The sequence below is a fragment of the Podarcis filfolensis genome (genome assembly GCF_964270895.1).
Source record: "Podarcis filfolensis genome assembly, chromosome: Z".
Lineage (NCBI taxonomy): Eukaryota > Metazoa > Chordata > Lepidosauria > Squamata > Lacertidae > Podarcis > Podarcis filfolensis.
Window position 1 is genome coordinate 43,571,892 of NC_139617.1, and position 21,896 is coordinate 43,593,787.

Here is a 21,896-nt window from a genome sequence, read left to right on the forward strand (position 1 = left end):
GGAATTCCCCCACCTCCCTGAAAAGCCCGCAGAAGCCGCACGCTCTTTAAAGGGGCTGCACGGCTTCTACTGGCTTTTTTAGGAGGTGGGGGAATTCCTCCACCTCCCTGAAAAGCCCGCAGGCTGCCATCCGCAAGCCTTGGGAGCCCGGTGGGAAGTTGTGCCAGGCTCCCAAGACTTGCAGTGAGCTTCCTGAAGCTTCCTCTCGCTCTCCAGGCTTCAGTGAAAGCCTGCATTCGCCCCATAGGACGCACACACATTTCCCCTTCATTTTTGGAGGGGGAAAAGTGCGTCCTATAGGGCGAAAAATACGGTATATGAAAATGATGTATCGATGGTATATTACACCTTTGAAATTGGCAAAAATGTATAGAACAAGTTCTAATAAGTGTTGGAAATGTAAAGAAAAGGAAGATAATTTTTTTCATATGTGGTGGAATTGTAAAATAATAAAAAAATATTGGGAAATGTTTTATAATGAAATGGAAATAAGTGTTTAAGTTAACTTTTGTTAAGAGGCTTTCTTATTAGGCATTTCAGTTGAACATCTGCCAAAAGATAAAATGACTTTATTTATATATGCTACAACTGTGGCTAGGGTTCTGCTAGCCCAAAGATGGAAAAGTGATGAAATACCTATGAAAGAACAATGCCAAGAAAAACTGATAGAGTATGCTGAAATGGCAAAGTTAACTGGCAGACTCAAAGATAAGGACAATAGAAACTTTAAAAAAGACTGGGAACCTTTTATGTTATATCTACAGAAACAATGTAAAGAAATGAACTCACTTGCAGGGTTTGACTAAACACTTAAAAGTAGCAAAATAAATAGTGAAAATAGAACAATGAGGATAAAATGTTAAGAACAAATTAAGATAATAAGCAGGAGAAAGTAAGAAACCAGGAAGGGAACTTGTGGGGAGGGAGTAATTGGGAATTCATGTTGTGTTTATATTGTTAATTGTGACTTTGTTAAAAAAAAGATGTAAAATTTAATAAAAAAATATTTACAAAAAATAATATATATATATATATATATATATATATATATATATATATATATATATATATATATATATATTATGAGGTGTCCTGTCTCTGCTGGCTCCAGGAATGGATAACATTACAAAACACAGATATATTAGACCTAGAGGGTCATGACAATAGAACTGGATGGGATGCATATTTATGGTATCAAAAACTTAAGGTACACAGAGGATTCCTGAACCATGTAATAAGAAAGCCCTTATACACAGTATGGGACACATATAAAAGTTTGTTAGAACCAAAAACACCATGGTGGATATTGGCACTAGAGGCGATATCTGTAAAGAAATTGACTATGAGAAAAGATTCAGCAACATATAAAGAATTACTTAAAGAAGAATAAAATGAGCTAAAACTGAAAAAAAAAATGACATTAGAGACCTTTTAAAAGATTGGTTACAATATAATCAGCTGAATGATGCATTTAAGATGGATAAAAGAAAGGGTTTCACTACTGAAATATCAAGCTTTGAGAGAGAATTGTTATAGAATAAGGTGAAAATACTTTCGAAAAGGGACGCAGGTGGCGCTGTGGGTTAAACCACAGAGCCTAGGACTTGCCGATCAGAAGGTCGGCGGTTCGAATCCGTGCGACGGGGTGAGCTCCCATTGCTCGGTCCCTGTTCCTGCCAACCTAGCAGTTCAAAAGCACCTCAAAGTGCAAGTAGATAAATAGGTACCACTTCAGCGGGAAGGTAAACTGCGTTTCCGTGTGCTGCTCTGGTTCTCCAGAAGCGGCTTAGTCATGCTGGCCACATGACCCGGAAGCTGTGCGCCGGCTCCCTTGGCCAATACAGCGAGATGAGCGCCACAACCCCAGAGTCGGCCACAACTGGACCTAATGGTACAGTGAGCTATACGCTGAAGGAAAATTATATGAAGAGGATGTATCGTTGGCATCTAACACCCAGTAGGTTAGTGGAAATGTATGGGACTAATTTGAATGTATGTTGGAAATGTAAGGAAAAAGAGGGCACCTTTTATCATATGTGGTGCAATTGTAAAAAGATTCAGGAATTCTGGGAAATGATATATAATGAAGTAAAAAAAATGTTTAAAATAACATTTGTCAAAAGACCAGAAGCCTTTCTTTTAGGAATTTTAGGTGCAGACAGGACTTGAGAAGACTATTCATGTACGCGACAACAGCTGCAAGGATGCTACTTGCCCAGCGATGGAAAAAGGAGAAAATGCCGACAAAAGCGAACTGGCAGATGAAACTATTAGACTTACGCAGAGATGGCAAGACTGACAGGGAAAGTCAGAAATCAGGAGGATCAGAACTTCAATAGGGAATGGGACAAATACAAACTGTATTCAAAGGAACACTGTAATCACTTGAGTTCTTTTAACAACTCCTGCAATGTGACAAAGACTTGTATACTTTGGAGGACTTTAATGTGGAGAAATTATAATATGCAGTTGACTTAGATATACTAAGGACCAACGGAGGGGAGGAGGCAAGTCCTAAGATTCAGAAGAATCTTGTTTAATGTGTTAAATTTGAGATTTATTTTGTAAAACTAATAAAAAATATTTAGAAAACAACAACCCTGCTATTAGCCCACTACGTTTCACCACCACCATCATGGCAAATAACAGCTTCAAGGGAAAGAGAACAAATTTCATCTGGAAAGTGACATAGAGAAAATGTCCCCAGTTCTAACTGTAGCACACTATGCATTTCATCCCAAACTTGCATCAAAGGGCAATAAAGTCAGGACACATCTGTTTGGGGCCTGTGTTATAGCTCTCAAGGTAATTAGCTTTTATAACGATTTGACGCTGGGAACTTGGCGAGCATTAATCAGCTCACACAACCACAAGGGTTGCGAAGGCATAAGCTAAACCCGTGCTATCATGAACGAAAGTCATGGAGGGATAATGTCTTTGTTTTAGTTCTGGAGATTTTCTGGAATACTGGATCCAGTTCACATTTAAACGTGAATCTCCCTAATTCACACTTTCCAAAACAATATGAAAACCAAACCATTGAAAAGCACACTTTTCCAAATTTTGTAATACAGCTTTCCAGCCAAGCATGAGTTCAAAAATGCATGTACAGTGTAACCTCTTCTTACATCCACCTCTACTTGTGTCCATTTTGCCCAACGTCCGTGGCAAATCTGGGAGTAACTGGCGGGTTTGCCACCGTTCATGCATGCGCAGGAGCAACGATCGCCATTCGCGCATGCGCAGAAGCGGGCAATCGCCGCCCACACCTGCGCACAACGGCGCCTCTCCCAGTGACTCATTTCGACCTCTGGATAGACCTCCAGAAAGGATTATGGTTGCAGGTAGGGGTTCCACTGTATTGTGGTAAAGTGTTGTGTGTAGGGGGGGAGGGAAATGAATATATTAGTGAAAAAAAAATACAAGCATGCATTATATTAGGGGAACAAGTTTTCAAAAAATAAGTATTAGTAGGCAAAATTAAATACACACTTGTGAATATTAGGAGAAATTTGCAAATAATTCTGATGGATTTCCTTGAGAATGTTAAAAACGAATTGGAAGCTAACATAAAAATGTGGAGAGCTGAATTTAAGATTGGAAAAATGGCAAGCCAAGAACTGACAGGTTGCCCATCCCTAGCCCCAGGACAGTACCCTCCCAACCAGCTCTCTCGGTGCATGGTCCTCTGCCCCTTTTCTAAGAATGAATATTAGACACAGTGCAGAAAAAGGAAGTTGAGGCTGATGGATACTACCTGGGTATAGAATCTGCAAAAGAAAGAAAGAAAGAAAGAAAGAAAGAAAGAAAGAAAGAAAGAAAGAAAGAAAGAAAGAAGACTGGATGTTAAGAGTTAATGAGTTTTATTATTTGTCTGCTTTTTTTAAAGGAGAGATAAAGACATGAAATGAAGGCAGCAGCAACTATACTGGTAAACCCCAATGGGAGGGAGCTTCACACCAGCAACACAGCAAAGATAAGGAAATCGCTCATTGCTGCTCCTTTGAGAGAACTGAGGCTGCCTACAGTAGTGTGTGAACAGAGAAAAGGAGGAACAGGAGAAAGAATAAGCAATCTGGCAACAGAAAGAGATATCTAGGACCAAGAGATTTCTATTAGAGAGATCTCAAGTGGTTGGGGAGAAAGGTAGTCTGACAGAAATCTGTACTTCTGGCATTACTGGAAATACATACAAATTGCTCTCCCAGTTCATTATTATCATGTCTGAGATTGAATGGGAAATAAAACAACAGTTAACTTAAGATGATGCACTGCCATAGGACGGCTTCCGGGGTGAATGGAGGAATGTCGCAGAACATTTGTGTTTCCAACATTTCCATTTTTTCCTCACCAGGCTTTGGAAGGGCAGATGGTGAATAAACATACAAAGCAGCTTTGATTTTGTGTCTGCATTCCCACACCACTCTTCTCAATCTCAGTGTTTTGTTTTTAATCCTTTTCTGAATTCCTCCACCGAAAGATTGTCCCATGCTGCATTTTCCTCTCTGCATGGATTTTTGTCCGTGTTCTACGCAAGGTCACCATGTCAGTCTTTGATGTGATCAGAACTTTCCTTCGGTTTCTTTTGCCTCCTTATCTGTCTTTCCACTCCCTCCCTCCCTCCATGATCTCACCCCCTGCCTCATGGTAATAGTGCAAGAGGAGGTGGGAGGGGGGCGATAAAATAGCATCTGATCTTTACCTTGCTTCTTATCTAGCTGTTGCACAGCCTGGTATCAGGTCAAAGCATGAAACTCCATTAACTTTCTCGCTATGACATGCTTGTCATCAGATGATACAACACATTTATTTATCTGGATGTATTTGTGCTAGCTTACAGCTCCAGCGCAGGACAAACAGAGAGCTCCATTTACAACACATCTGTCTCTCGTTAACTTTCTGCACAACACAAACACACACACAGCCTTCTCATCGCCCTTAGTTTATTAATTATGAATTTATTTTACCAAACAGCCCAAGTGAGAAAACATGCCCATTCTAGAAAGCTGTAGATGAACAGCCCAAACACTTATTTTCAAAGCCACTTAAAAACATACAACCAAGACTAAATAAAGTCAGAGAAGCCTCAGGATCCTTTCCATCTCTACAATCTGTGATTCTGCATTTCAGTCATTTTATCAAACAGGCTGAATTAGATCAAATCACCACATTTGATTGCATAGTGTGTATTTCACTTCAGTTGTATGTTTATACTGTATATGGATATAACATGAAAGGTAGTTCGTTTGGATATATTAAATAGAGCTTTTGTGAGTGCTGAGCCAATATTTTGGGCTCCAACTCTGATTTATGGGGTGTTTACTAGGTATGCTTTTACTTTTTCAGGTGCAGGAATCATCCTTAAATCTATCCTGTGTAATTTCAGACTGCAGGTGCCCACCTTTCTTTATCTATTTCTCTCTGGGTGATTATACACCAACCGTATAATGGTTTTATACCAGTTTGAACAGTAATGGCTTCTACAAAAGTTCCCAGGAACTGTAGCTTGATGGGATTCTCATAAATATCTGTTGGGAGACCCCTAGCTCCCAGCTCCCAAAAAGAATTACCAATCTCTGTCTTTGTCTCTATCTCCCAGACATGTACACACACGTGTGTGTACAAAACATTTAAGAACAAAAATAAAATGACAGCAGTGCCACCAGCGCATGGCCCACCCTTTGATAAGCATGCAATCCAGTTGAGTGTTGTAGCATTGAAGACCATTACTGTGGGCAGATTGAATCGTTCACATAGGGAGCATGGCAATTTTCTGTCTGAATCAAAATGCATAACATGCCTCCTGCAGAAAAAAGAGGGAAACCATAGCCTACAAAGAACATAGGAAGGATCTGAGGAGCTTGATCCTGCAGTTCTTGAAAACAAGACAGCTACTACAGTCGTACCTCAGCTCCTGAATACCTTGGGAGCTGAACGTTCCAGCTCCTGAACGAAAACCAGAAGTGAGTGTTCCGGTCTTCAAACTTCTTTTGGAAGCTGAATGTCCAGCACAGCTTCCGCTATTATTTCTGCCGTGCCTGCACAATCAGGAACCAATTGGAAGCCGCACCTTGGTTTCTGGACTTTATGGATGTTGAACGGACTTCTGGAACGGATTCCGTTCGACTTCCGAGGTATGTCTGTATAGCTTTTGGGAGCAAATATATGATTCAAGACATTGCACAGTCACTGTGCTGCATGCATCCCTGCATCTCTGCTTCCTCTCTCTACTCTATTTCAACATTCACCTGAAAACTTGTCTCCCAAATGAATTATGTCTGCAACAGGTTCAAATGAAGAGGGGGAAGAGGTCAGTGAAGTTGCAGAGGATGGAAGAAATCAGCTTGACTCACCATCCATGGCAATTAGCAAGTGACACCCTACAGAGGTTTAAGTGACAGCTCTGCTGGTGAAGCTGTTTGAGATTTGGTGACAAAACCCTGAAGTATTATTGTGATACTATACTGAGAGATTTCCCCTGGGAGCCAAAAGTTACCGTCTAGAGAGTAGGGATGACACCTCATCCTGCCTGGGGATGCAACAAGCTGTCTCCAAAACACAACAGCACCTACTATATCCATCAAGTGATGCAGTTGTCTTTCATGCTGAGCATCGCTCAGTCCCTCCTTTCTCCCTTTCTTTTATCCTTTCTCTAGAGGAGCAGGAAGAGGGAGACAATTGGTGTATTACTACCACCACTGTTTTGGTTAGATTACCTTTGGCTTTTTAGATGTTCTGTAGATGAAGAGAAGGAAAATGATGAAATGTAAATATGGCAATTCCTGAAACCTTAGCAGAATAATATTCTGCCCTAAATCTTGTTTGGGGTTTCTTCTCTGAACTGTATTGAAAATTCAGTAATTTCTGTCTTTTACAGACTTAAAGGTAAAGGTAAAGGACCCCTGACAGTTGAGTACAGTCGCAGACAACTCTGGGCTTGTGGTGCCCATCTCGCTTTACAGGAAAAGGAAGCCGGCATTTGTCCACAGACAGTTTTTTCAGGTCATGTGGCCAGCATGACTAAGCTGCTTCTGGCGAAACCAGAGCAGCGCACAGAAACAGCGTTTACCTTCCCACTGGAGTGGTACCTATTTATCTACTTACACTTTTTGGCATGCTTTCAAACTGCTAAGTTGGCAGGAGCTGGGACCAAGCAACGGGCGCTCACCCCACCGCGGGGATTCAAACCGCCAACCTTCTGATCAGCAAGCCCAAGAGGCTCAGTGGTTTAGACCACAGCGCCACCTGTGTGCCTGCAGACTTATACTGTTCTAAATAATTTACACAAAGAAAATCAAGAGAAGAGGCAGAAACAGGCAAGAGGTAGGAAGAGGAAAATGAGCAGAATCCAATATACCTATTTCTGTATACCTGAAGAGGAAACTGCAACAGCTTTCACAGAAGCAGGACATGAAGATTTTCAAGAAAGAGTTTCTGCTCAGCACCCTTCCTGTAGCATGTATTATCATTACCCTTTGATGAGGGTGGTGGGAGGAGCCACGACCTTCCTCTCCAGCTTGGAGCAAGAAGAGGCCCAGGATCCTACAGTTTTGCAGCACTTTGAGGGAAAAGCTGAACTGGTGAAGAAGACTCACCCAAATGGCCCCCCTGAAACTTTCCTTCTGCATACCTTCCAACACTTCTCCGATGAAAATAGGGATACCCTATTCCATAACAACAACAACAACAACAACAACAACAACAACAACAACAACAATAATTTTATTATTTATACCTTGCCCACTTAGGCGGCTTCCAACATATATAAAAACATAATGAAACATTAAACATTTAAAAACTTCCCTATGCAGGGCTATCTTCAGATATCTTCTAAAGTTTGTATTCATCTCCTTGGCTTGGGGCTTGCCTAACTCCATACCCCCCAAAATTTATCTGACAAAAATAGGGACATCCTAAGGAAAAGTGGGACATTCTGGGATCAAATCAGAAACCGGGAAGGCTTCTGTAAATCTGGGTCTGTCCCTGGAAAATAGGGACACTTGGGGAGACTGCTTTTGAGGCTGTCAGCATTCTCTATGCAATGAACAATCTACCCTGGTAAGAAGACCCCATCTTCTATGAACAATATTTAAGCCTGGCTGCTGAGGATCCTCTCCTTCATGGATCACTGCCTTGTCATGGTGAAGGGGCTTAAATAACTCAGAGAAGCTATGAGCTATGCCGTGCAGGGCCACCCAAGATGGACAGGTCATAGTGGAGAGTTTTGACTCAACATGATCTACCTGGAGCAGGAACTGGCAAGCCACTCCAGTATCCCTGCCAAGAAAACTCCATTGCTTTTGAATTATGGTGCTGGAAGAGACTCTTGAGAGTCCCATGGACTGCAAGAAGATCAGATATACTCTGGTTTCTCTTGAGATTGTATAAATCTTTTGCCTTTTACAAACCTATCCATTCTTATGGAAATCAGCCCTGAGTGCTCACTGGAAGGACAGATCGTGAAGCTGAGGCTCCAATACTTTGGCCACCTCATGAGAAAAGAAGACTTCCTGGAAAAGACCCTGATGTTGGGAAAGATTGAGGGCACAAGGAGAAGGGGACAACAGAGGATGAGGTGGTTGGACAGTGTTCTCAAAGCTACCAGCATGAATTTGACCAAACTGCGGGAGGCAATGGAAGACAGGAGTGCCTGGCGTGCTCTAGGCCTTGGGGTCACAAAGAGTCGGACACGACTAAATGACTAAACAACAACAGCTGAGGCACCTTTAAGTACAGTAGAACCAGCAGTGGAACCAGTACAGTGGAACTTTATTTATTGTCTGTTAACATTCTTTTTGCTCTGCATGTAAGTCTAAGTTGCTTCTTTTTCTTTCTTTTTTAAATAATATTTATTAAAGTTTCAAAAAAGTTACAAAAATGTGAAGAAAAAACGAAAAGAAACAGAATACAAAATAAAGAAAAATAAAAACAATTAAAAACATTTCCATCTTTCCATGTCTTGTCTTTCATTTACTTATTTCCCTGACCTCCTCACACCTCCCTTTTTTGTATTCTAGTTCAATTAAATATTTCAGCAAATCCTTTCCAGCTTGGTTTTTATCCTATTAGTTTATCTTAATGTACTATAATTTTACATTCTCGTCTTTCAGCAGTTAAAAAATCAATTTTTACCTAATCTTTTATATCATTTCTGCTAAAACCACATTACTTCATTCCAACATCCTTCTAACATTCCTGAATTTTACAATGTTTCTGTAGATAAACTTTAAATTTTTTTCCAATCTTCTTCCACCAACTCCTCACCTTGGTCTCGGATTCTGCCAGTCATCTCCGCCAGTTCCATAAGTTGCTTCTTTTTCAAAGCTGAATTAATTCTTTTTTTTTTTTGTCCTACTGGAATTTATTAATATGTTTCATAAAACAATTTCTTCAACACACCCAATTTAATAAGTGGGTGCTTGTTGAAAGCTGCTTTGGGCACAGCTCACTGTGGAAAAGTGGCATATAAATAAACAAAACCAATCAACCAGTCAATCAAATTCTCATCCCCTTCCTTTCTAGAGCCAAGCAGAAGAGGAAAGCTAAGTTTACTGTTTTGGCAGCACACCTTCTACTTGACTCACCACTTTTTCCTCTGGCCTTGAAAAAGTAAGGTGAGCTCCCATACTACCAAAATGGGCTCCCACCACCACCACCACCCCAGTGCAAAAGCTTTAAATTAAGAGCAGGGAGCAAGGCGTTGTCCTTGATTCCCCACAGTGCCTTAGTGGCAGGTCAGACACCAAGAGTAGGAGTAAACTCCACTGAACACAACATGATTCACTTTCGAATGAACATGCAGACTGATATTGCAGCCTAAATTTTGACTTGGGTATAAAGGCCAGCTAAAATAAATACCTACTTGTATTTAAAGGCGTATCTAACTTTGGTGTTGACACACACCATTACTACTTAAACAGGACAGGCACATACGCTCAATATTCTGACACCCCCACCCCGCATATCTCACTGGAGTGTGGCACTGAGAACACATGTCTGCTTCTCTTGGCGAAGCATCACGATTCCTTTTATCAGTAGTGCAGAGGGTTCAGGGGATGAATGCAGATAGAAGACAAGACCATCCCTGGGGAATTGTTCCACATTGAAGCAGCTTGTTGCTTCCTTGACTGTTTTCTCTCCCAGCTACCTCTATCATTTTGTTTTATTCATACAGATTTCTTTTTTTTTACCTTGGTTCTCAGCCATGCATGACCCCAACACTGCTTTCACGATGAGATATATCAACACGGTCTCCCTGGCAGACCTAAAAGCACAGCAGGAAGCATTGGAGAGGAGACCCACCCAAGGCCCGATCCATGGCAGGGTGTTTAAAGATTAAAGCTAATGCTTTGTAAGGGGGTGGGGACAGAGAGAGAGGGAACACAGAATAAAATTGCTCCCTGCTACCATGCACTCGCTTACTAGTTAAAATTTTAATGCCTTGTTTTTGTTTCTTCAGAGGAATTTTATTGCTATGTTGCAGGTTAACAATATTAAATGCTTTTCTAATGACATTTCAATAAGCAGAGATGGGTGTTGCTGCTTTCAAGAGACAACGACTAAAAATGCAGGCAATCAAATGTGCATTAGCCAAAACACTCTGGGGAAAGCATTTTCTGTTCGGCACAAGGAAGAAAAACACATATTCCTATCACTTGTGTGAGCCTTCCTCTAAACACAGTGCACAGAGCGCGGGCATGCAGAAGACGCACGGAATAAAAGGGTCAGGAGGTCAAGCCAGTCTGGGCCAGCTCCCCAGATCCTGCTCTCCAAACAGCAAGAGCTAATAGTCATTTTCTGCCAGAATGAATTTCACTTCAGGTTAAGAGGAGGGGAGCAGTTGATGAGAAGGGTACTATGTAAGCTCCTTTTTGGTTGCTGAATGCGATGTAACTGGACTGTTCTTAAATGAGTAGCATATGGTGAAATCTGATCAAAAGGCAGGTGTGGAGGGGAGGCAGAAACCTCACTCAAGTTGATGGGGCCCATAGGAAAGTTAACAAGGTGGTCCATTGGAATGTGCAGGCTCATGGTGCTTCGGTAATACAGCACCCCAGGATTTCACACAAGATCGGAGCCTTGAATAGGCAGGATTGCATGCAGCTGTGAGCACCAGGCAGTGACATGTGGGTAACAGGTGTTTAAGCTCATTGATTGGTTTCAGGGGTTCTAGGTTTGGCAATGAGTTGGCAAGTGCACCAAGTCTAGTGGTGGAAGATGCATTGGGCTGAATACTTAGTAGGGAGCAGAGGGGAAAGGGGGCCCCTGCCTTCTCCCATCAAGAGATTCCCTTGGAGGGCCACACTTCCTCTCCAGAAGCCCAAATCAGGGGCTGATAGACCCCAGTTGACAGACTACCAGTGTCTGAACAGCAGAAGTTTACGTTGAGGGTGACCCCCAACATCCGTCAACCCCCTTTTCTGTGAAAAGACAGCATATTAACCAGCAGGCAGTCTGGTTGATCAAGGGATGCAAGTCCCATGCCTATGCATCTGTACTCAATAAAACCTAATTGCAATTCATTCACGTGTCTCATGGTCTTGGCTCACCACCTGTACCCCCTCCCACAGCTTCACTACACCTGGGTCCACAGTGCCTCTTGCTTGCTTAGATAGAGGATAGAGAGGGGTGCGTGACTGTAGAAACTAGCCTACTGTATGAAGGTAAGATATGCATATGTTGCTCCACCAGCTTTTGCCTCTGGCCCTACTCATGACCGACATATGGCCCTTGGAAGGCTCCAAGATGAGAGTGCAGTCTTCAGACTGAAGAAGGTTCTCCACCCCTAGACCATACTGTTGGAACCAGCAGTAAGAAAGGCAGGGAGATTCCCTTTTTAAGAAAACTTAGTGAAGAGATGGAAATGTTCGACATGCTTGAGCAGGGCTTTTTTTTTCCAGTCGGAACTTGCTTAAACTCCACTCTGGCATCTCTCAGGTAGGCACCATTGCCATTCTAAGAGAACAAGGGAGGTGTTCATAGTGAGTTCTGGCACCTCTTTTTCTAGAAAAATGGCACTGTGCTTGAGTGTCTTGAGCAGTCTATGGCAAACTGGGTTGGACTCGAAGCTTCCATCCTCCTTAGCCAACATGGCCTAGGGTCAAGGATGGTGAGAGTTAGAGCCCAACAACACCAATAACACCCAAAGGGCACCAGGTTGGGGAGGCTGGTCTAGAAATCAGATGCTTGCTCTGAAATATGTGATTATGTTAATAATTGTGGAGGACTTCTCCTACCTTCCATCACTGCTGTGAAGCACACGTTAGCTTTAGTGGAAGGCCTGCAGAGATCATATTTTAAGGGATCCAAGCAAGAAATCAGATTTCTGCAGAGGTTTAATCCACTCCATAGGTTTTTAATATAGTGAGTATCCTTCTACCATTAAAAAAAGGGGAAACAATAAATTCAAGGCTGCAGGGGATTTTAATTATTTTGCTGACGTGGTTCTCACACTGAGGCTGGCTTCCCACTTGCAGCGCAGGTGGCTGCATAAGCAGGTAGAAGCAGAGGTGGGGGCAAGACGTGGGGGTAGAAAAGGCATAAAGAGCAGGGGGAAATGTTTCTACTCAACTCTTCAGCACTGCACGTCCTCTCTGCAGTTCCATCATGCCTCAAGCATGTGCACCATGAACTGTGTACCCATTGTGTTTTAAAATATAATCTTATTTTAATGAGAATTTTTTAAATGTAAAATAAGGTTTTTGTTTTGTTGTGTGTGGTTTAAAGTAATTATACTTGGATTTGTAATTTGCACTGTACATTTAATCCACACAGCAATTAAACACATTACTTGATCAAATGCAAAAATGAAATCAAACATATCACAAGTATTTTACAGATGAACAGATGCTGGCTTGCTTAAGGCCGCATGGTGAAATGTAAAGAATGATATGAGGTTCTGAGAGCTCCACTCTTGTCCTATACAGAATCACTCTTGGTCTTTCAGTATCCCTTTCTTAAAAAGGGGAATAAAAGCAGCCACTCGCAAAAGGTACTCAGCACAACAACTGTGAAGAACTCTGAAAATTAAGAAGGGATATAAAAGTTGTGTTGCTACCCACTTTTATTCATTTATTTAAAGCATTTATATCCTGTTCTTTAGCAGGCTCCCAGAGTAGCTTACAAAACCAGTTACTCACTGTCCTCAGGCTTACAAACTAAAGCATAAGAGGGGAAAAAAGATGAGAAGGGAGGGAGGAAAAAGGAAGCTTATTGTTATGGGGTTGTATCGAATGCAGCACTAAGTTAAAGTCACATAGTGGCATAATTGTTCCACTGACAAAATGTTTTCCACTTATGAAACACTGTGCAAGAGAATACACAAGCAAGTTGCTGGTATCTTTGTTGCACAATAGATTGTGCAATCTGCTGCACAACAAGGTTTTGCTACCTGGATTCTTGAAGCACAATACTGAAATTCACCCATCCGCTAGTGCAAGAGTCCTTGTGCTATCGAACGAAGAATGCAGTTATATACATCTGTCTACATATGTCTATCTAAGAGGACAACTGCTCTCCAAGTGTGTTTATGTGTGTGTGTGTGTGTGTGTGTGTGTGTGTGTGAGAGAGAGAGAGAGAGAGAGAGAGAGAGAGAGAGAGAGAGAGAGAATGATTCTCCCCTCTTCCTGTGGCTCCAGATCCATGAGCATAGCAGGTGACAATGTCAGGGCTTCTGCTCACGTACTTCAGGTGAGATGAAATACCTCTCTCTGCCCAAGACGTCAGACAGCCACTGTGAGTCAGACAATCCCATAATGGATTGGCAAATAGTCTAAGCTAGTATAAGAGCACTTCCTATGCTCCTACGGCTCCTTCCAGTTCCATTTGCTGCTCTATTGTTTTATCTTTCCGATACCCAATGGAAAATTTTCGGTTTGTAATACGTCACGTTATTTAAGTGTGGCCTTTATCCAGTGACAAAGTGGGTGGTGGGAACAATGGGCATTTAAATGAGAGCATAAGCCAGGAATCATTTATCAGCATGGGACCCTCAGGAATGAAAGAAAGGCTATGGAGGCTTAGCAGAATACCTTTCACAATCCACCTGAGCATTCAATCATGAATTTAGAAATACGACCCATCTCCCTTACTGCCTTTCCATGCTATTACAAAAGATGACAATCCCCTCCTTCAAGAAGTGCTTCGAAGATTAAAAGCTCCTGGTGAGGGGCCTGCAAAGTATTACACTGAAAGATGCTGTACTTCATTTATTCCTAGAAAGTTTCCATCCAGCAAAAAAGATATGCAAACTTCTCAGGTGACAAGTCCTCCTATCTTATCTAATATCCACCACACAAGCAGTACTAGGCTGCAACGTGTCTTATGGCAAGTCCCTACAGAGATGCACTGCATACAACCCCCAAGTTCCTCAATGGAAGGCAATGATTAACTTACTGTGTGTGTGTACGCGCGCATGTGCATGCAGACGAATTGATTAATGTTTTTATCATTCAAAGCACCTGTCAGCAGCATCACAAGGCAGTATGCCTGTGACCTGTATTTGCATGCAAGCAAACTGCTCCTAGAAACTCAACACTCATTTGAAGTGCAGCAGCCCCCTGTGCTTACACATCGCAGCTCTGGGCAAGGGAAGAACAAACACCCAGCATGGCTGCTGCCCTTCTCATCCATCACTTTTTAATGACCCCTTCAGCACATTCCAAAGATGGCTGCCTCTGGCAAAGGGAAAGTGTGGGGGAGGGGGGGAGGGAAGCAACAAACCTTTCTTTTCATAGTCAGGCTTCTCCCCGTTCCTGCCCAAGCTGTCCAGCGGCTGCATCATCTGGCTCACAAACTCATCCTCCTGGCAGCCATGCTCAGGCCGCAGGGGGTTCTCCTCTTCCTCGTAGTCGTAGTCATCCAGGATGGGGGTCTCGCGGATGGGCATGCCAATGACCGAGGTGTGGGCTTGTAGGCGTGAGTTCCGGAAGCTGTCCCTTCCCTGCGAGCCCAGCAGCACCGAAGGGATGTAATGGATCTCATGGGTGGCCTCTGTGCTGGCGCTCTTCTGCGGGATCCTGCGCTGCTTGTACCAACGTCGCTGGGCATACAAGGCAACGGTGAACACCAGCAGCAGCAACAGGAGAGCAATCAGGCCTCCCTAAATGGAGAGAGAGCAAAACTCCGTAGCTGTTCAACACCCTCACTCTCCAACACCATTTAAACCCAAATTTAAAAAAATCAGTCTTATTAAGAAAACATTATGTTTCCAGTGTCTAAATTGCTAGGTGCTATACAAAAATTCATTCAGGCAGACAAGGTACATCAGAACCCCCCCCCCCCACTGAAATTAATGGATCTAATTTAGACGTGCCTATTTCAGTTGGTCTACTCTGAGTAGGACTAACTTTGGCTACAACCCACGAGCCAGGGTTCACCTGCCCAGAAGTTGCTGAACTACAACTCTTATAAACTCTGGCCACTGGCCATGCTGGCTTAGACTGATGAGAGTTGTAGCAAAGGAAGCTTAAGAAAATCTGTGCATATACTACTGTGCTTAAGCCTGTTGCATCCTTATATTTAGTTTAAGTAATAAGTTAACTTCTATATGAAAGAATGCATCTCCTGACCCAACTCTGTTTCACAAACTTCTTCTTGTTAGTGAAACTTGTTTGAGGCAGTGGCGGCACCCCTCTCCCATGCTGTGATTGCCCGCAGCTCTGCCCCTGAAGCAAATTGTGGCTAATCGCTGCCGCCACCTCTCTGAAGCTTCCGCCCCCAGGTCAGGCTTGACTCCCTCCCCCTTCCCCTCAGCTGGCCCAAGGGCAGCCCTAAAGAGAAGCCGCCGCTGCTGCTCAAAGGCCCAAAGGCCAGGCCTGGGCGTGCTTCCCTTGATGAGGGAACTGTAGTGGGGGCACCTGATTGTGCCCCCTCAAAATGTGCCTGCAGCAATGCTCCTACCAACCCCCACTCTATGTCACTGGTTACCAAACAAATATGCCTAAGACTCATCTCTGAATCATATTGTTTCCTGTGTACTGCAGCAGAAGGGGGGGACCCAGCTAATGTGGTATCTGTTGCAGAGGGGCTTAGGGTGTCAGACCAAGCATTTGCTATACAAAAGGCAAGCTTAGATTTCCACCCTGAACAGAGCAAATTTGTCACAGTTGTGAATCACCACTGCTTATTGTAACCCTTCCCTTCTGCACACCATGTAGCAGGGTCAGATCTAGACATGAGGAATACAATAAGTAGCAAGGCTGCTAATGTTTGAAATCCTTTGGTTTAGTATATGGATTTGGTCAGTTCAAAATGCTAGGGTGTATTATACTAAACTGAGCAACATTTCCAATAATAAAGTATTCCTCTTTGGCTCAAATATATGTATGCCTACTTGAGGTGCACTTGGAAGCTGAGTGAAAAGTTTGTGTTATAGATAGATAGATGATAGATAGATGATAGATATAGATAGATAGATAGATGATAGATATTTCTTGCATGGTGCAGAAGTTCAGTCTGCTCCAAGCACCCATTGAAGCAGGTGGACCATGGTGGGTCAGCACTTTATTGACCGGGGGCTGCCCAGCTTAAAGCAGGCAGTAGCTGACCAGTGAGACACAATCATCTCTCCCATCAATGGAGGCAACCCATAGCACTCATACCTTACCACCCAGGTTGAGCTTATAACTTGTAACTGCCCCCCCCACATTGTTTTGCAACACCAAAGTGACATCTCTGGGGCGCAAGCCTGGGCAGTGTGTATGGAGGTCCTGGGCTGCCCAGGCGACAAGCGCCTTTGTGGTCCAAAGGAAAGGAAAGGAAAGCAATACATTTGGCTCTGCTGCAGGAGTTGCTGGAAGGAGGCATACAAAACACCATCCAACCACCTTAGGGACTCCACTCTGGATTTGTGGAGTCCTTAGGCTCCTTGTGGAGTCCTTTAGGATCCTTAGGCTTTTCTTCTCCCGAAGATGTTCCACAAGTGGCTACAGATTTTTCCTCAGGGTTTACTCCCAAAGCCTTTCAGAGTTTTCCTTCTCCTAGATGGGCTACCTTCCCATCTTCCTACCTTCATCTTGTATAAAATCTGTGTTTTTGACTGCTGGACCCACTATTGGTCTCATCTGCTCAGTCTGCTGGAGCCTACCTTCACATGCAGGACAAGTCTCTAACTCACTGAGGGTTTGAGACCCATTGGCCACCCACACCTGGTTTAGCCAGTAAGACAAAGCTGTTCCCATGGTGTGGCCGCTGTCACATGCTGACAGCTTCCAGGAGCCACAGATGAGAGCTGAGTGCAGGGGATGGGGACCAGTGGTGGATGAACTACCCAGAAGGAGGACATCATGTCCCCCACCAGAGATGCTGCCCCTCCCCTAGCACCCCATATATAATTTTCAAGAAAGGTTATACAAGATTCTGCAAAATACAATGTGATCAAACAGGATCTGGTGAAATTATGAATATATACCATTACAGATCACGGTTGAACAAATACAGACAAACAAACAAGTATATGAATGCATGGAAAGTAGTGACCAAAACAGTTAATAACAGAAATAGCAGTTAAACAAGACAAGGTTACAAAACATGAACCCTGTTAGAATAATAGAATCATAGAGTTGGAAGGGGTCCTGAGGATCATCTAGTCCAACCCCCTGCAATGGAGGAATATGCAGCTCTCCCATATGGATATCAAACCTGTAACCTTGGTGTTATCAGCACCACACTCTAACCAACTGAGCTAACTTATACCAAGGGAAAGTAATTAAAGTTGGTGCTTTTTGACAATGAAGTGAAATCAAAACTTAGGGCTTCTGCACATGACCTGTTTATTCAGCAGTCATTCCAATTTGCTTACACGCAGGCTAGATTATATCCAGTCTTCATTGAGCATTTCTTCTGATTTGTTTGCAAGAACAGTGTACTGCAAGGAGCATAAGTCCTCATTTACTTGTGGGGTGGTTGCACATCTCCCCGTTAATAATTCAATAACCCCACAAGTTTCAGTACATCTTCCTGGCAATTTGGAACGCAAAAGTCATTTTCTTTAATCTTTTAGTGGATTTGGGCTGTGTGCACATTATTGGCTTAAAGCACAGAGGGGTCATTATTTTCTCAATTTGGATTGAAGCTGGTTAGGGTGAAAGCACATCAAAATGCAGTATCTAATTAAAAAATGAGAGGACAGTTACAGGATAGATATGGATTGTGATGATGTGTACACCTCTTCCCAAAGCAGTGGTGGGAGGACACTAAGTGCAGAGTGAACGTGAGTGTGTTCACAGCATTAGTACACTAGGGCAAGAGTACTTTAAACTAATTGCACAAACCTAAATTTTCAGTGCATGATTGACTCCTTTCAACAAAAATTTCAAAGTATCATTAAAGCTCAGTCAATATTGGAAGTTGAGAAAGAACTTCAAGAACAGAGACATACTTTTCCTCCAGAAACCTGTCAAGAAAGCCCATAATTCCTGAGCTAATTTCAAACTGAGCAAAGGTTAAGTTTCCGCATCCCTGCAAAGGATAAACAAGTTAACAAGCCCCAGAAAGAAGAATTAGAGCCTTCATTTACAGACACTGCCCATTTTCAGCTGCCTATTTTCTGTCAGTGACCCCTGTACCAGCAGCCCAGTGTTTAGACATGAAATGCACAGAGAGAAGAAAGATCTTTCTGAAAAGTCAAACTTCGGAGGGATTCAGAAAGGGCTTGTTTTAATCTATTTTTCATGTTGAATTGTCCAACCAAAAGCACCAGATAGAGAAAAGGGAAGGAAAAAGGATAATATGTGAAATGTTTTATTTGACAATGTGTCATTCCAAACTGATTATTTCTGTCTCCAAGCTCCCCCCTCACCCCATATTCCCAAACAATGGCTACATCCAGGGGGGATTTAGTATTCTAAGACAGGATTTATAATACTCTGTTCTGCAGTGATAAGAACACAGGCCTTTAATCCTCCGAGCTGTGAACATGCATATTCTCTTGCATAATAGATAGCCTTTTTGCCATACTTCCGTGGTGTCCCCAAACCACACAAGCACTGGCAGAGAAGGACAAAGCATGGAGCTCTCAGAAGAGTATCTAGAATGCAGATTGGGCCTCTTAAAGAGTACCTAGAACCTTGCCCCAAGGTAAGCAGAGCACAAATCCATGTTTCTCATAGTCCATTGTCAGTATGCACATGTTTATGGCATTAAACAGAAACAGATTAAAAGATTTTTAGTTCTGCAACCAAAGACAACAACTGTGGGACTGGAGTGATTTCTGCAACCTGAAATTGTTTGTTTGTTTGCTTGCTTGCTTAATAAAAAGCTCATTCAGAACATTTGCTCACAGCTGCATTGAGGCAGAAGTGATTTTGTTTGATTCCCCTTTGCTTTTCATTTTCATATTTTGTTTTATTTTTAGGGATAAGGGACATATAATGAAAAGGTCAAGAGGGATAAGTACCTAACCTAGGGTGGGGGAGAATTAGACCGGGTGTTCAATGTTTAATGTGTGTACTGCTAGATAAATAATAAGGCCAGCCAAGGTTCTTCCAACAACAAACCAATGCCCTGCCATTTCTCTTCATCCTCAAATTTCCATTGCCCATACAGTGTTCTTACTACACACTAGCATTCAACAGTCATGGGGAGAGGGGGGACCAACGCCACTTGGAACCCAGATGTTTTGGACAACTGACAGCCAGGTGCAGATATCCCTTTGGGGGCTCAAGTGGGTTGTTTGATACAGCTGCCAATTCTCCTGGAGGAAACAGATTATAGGTAAAGAAAGCAAAACTGTGACCGCTAGTCTTGCTGCTGATGCACTACCCTAAGATAAGCCTTTGCTTCGCATCAAATCAAAACCAGTATTGTGGCCTGTCTCATTCCAATCAAACCATGACCTACAACCACGGCTTGTTCTCGGCTTACCAAGCACGAACTGGAGCAGTATGAGCTAAATGTTTTCCAGGAGCATGACACAGCAATAAATGGAAAAGTCTGATCTTCTGAAATGAACTTAAGAGCTGTCTTCCCATAGAGGCAGATTCTGCTAAAATGAGGTCCATTTTGCTGAATGCTCTGATCTTTCAGCTGCTGATGCTCTTTATTATTAATTTAGAGCATTCTTGGTAGCTAATTAATATGGAAAAATATTTTTAAGCTCCAGGTCTACATTGATGCCCCACAATATTGAGTGAATACATTTTTTTGCTGCATTTTTTGCTGTCTTCCTCCCAAGAGCACCTCCCTGTGTAACATGCTACAAAATATAATGTGTTGTTTATTTCTTTACAGGTCATTAATGATGATAAATAGGGGACTTGCTACTGCCAATCTCAGTGAAATCCTTGTGGATACCTCCTCCTCCCCTCTCCATGGACTGTCATTCATCACCATCTTCATTGCATTCCTGTCATTTCTGAAGCCTCTGTAATCCTAAAGTGCCTCGGTTCTATAAGCCCTGGAAGGAAAAGAGAAGGAAAGAAATCCTCCTCACCATCACTAGCTGCTGAAATGCTAAACAGAGGTGATGAATGTCTGGTGTAACAAACCCCAGGCCTGTTTCTCTTAAGAATTCCCCTTATCTACCCAAAAACATTCTCCATCCATAATCCTCACTTCAAGTCCTCAAGCGGACACAGTGGACTGCTAGGCAGGTAACGCTGGTCACAAACTGTTGTTAAGAATATTAGCTTGTATATGAGCTGCATTCAGGTCAAGCAGTCCCTACCCAAGCTGAGAAAGTACCGGTAACTCACAGAATGGCAGGTTTACCACTGCATGCAAACCGGTGCTTGTATTTGGTCCAAAGCAAACCACAAGTGGGAAGCCAAGCCATGCCTTCTGTTTGTGGTTTGTTTTGAGAGAAACCGAAAATGAACACTGGCTTGTAAATAACACTAAGCAAGCTGCTGCCTGAGTTGTTTCCCCACACTAGGAAAGGAGGGGCGAAATGAGAGCTGCTTAAACTGCATCCACAAGTGTGCAGCTCAAGGACGTAGCCAATGGATGGGGGGGAGCTGCACCCCCCATCAAGTAAATAAATAAAAACACTTAACTAACTGACCAATTGCATTGCAGATAACTTGGTTCTGCCTGCCCCCCCCATTAATCCTAGCTACACCCATGGTGCAACTCATACACAGGCTAGTTTCCCTAAAGATGATTTATTACCAGTGTGATGTCCAGGCATGGCTGGTGCTTTACATAATTCCACACAGAGATTCTCAGATAACAGCCAAACCATGGGATGAAAGAGCAATAAAGTAAGTTTTTGGAATGAAGATTGTGGTTACAATGCTTCTCCTCTGGTCCTGCTGCTACCACCCACTGCACTACCCAAGGTTAAACCATGGTTTGTTGTGACATATTGGAGGGATTCATAGGAACCAACTTCATAAAATATTTGAGGGGGGTTCAGTGGCGTAGCGTGGGTTGTCAGCACCCGGGGCAAGGCAAATAATTTGCGTCCCCTAACCCGTGGATTTGCGCCCCCTAACCCATGGATTTGCGCCCCCTAACCCATGGATTTGCCCTAACCCCAGATGTTGCGCCCGGTGCGGCCGGCCCCCCCTGCACCCCCCACGCTACGCCACTGGGGGGGTTACCCCACCCCCAGTTGATGGCCATTGCCATTCAAATGGTTTGTGTGCACTGTGTCATGTGATTGATTATGCAGGGTGGGGCTTACCTGCTGCTCAGATGAAGATGACTGATCAGATGAAGATGAAGGATGGGGGGGGGGGGGTTAGAGGCCGATGATTCCAGGGAGGGACCAAGTGAGCTGTCAGCTATTCAGCCCATTCCATCTCAGCCCACATCCCCACCTCTCATGCCACTGGAGCCTCCCCTCTCATCAGTTCCTGCTGGTGGACACAGCCGTGGCTAGGTGATCTTGCGCCCCTGGCAGAACCGTCCAGATTGTGCCCCTTAGCCAAGGACAAAGTAGCTCTTCTTTACAC

General features: G+C 43.2%; 1 protein-coding gene across 2 annotated transcripts in view; it reads right to left on the reverse strand.

Moving 5' to 3' along the window:
- Nucleotides 1-21,896, reverse strand: part of ASTN2 (astrotactin 2) — a 656,937-nt gene that overhangs the window by 424,356 nt on the left and 210,685 nt on the right. For both annotated transcript variants that reach the window (XM_083597178.1, XM_083597179.1), the window contains exon 3: nucleotides 14,722-15,100. In XM_083597178.1, the coding sequence (XP_083453304.1) occupies nucleotides 14,722-15,100 (379 nt within the window). The remainder of the gene's footprint in view (nucleotides 1-14,721; nucleotides 15,101-21,896) is intronic.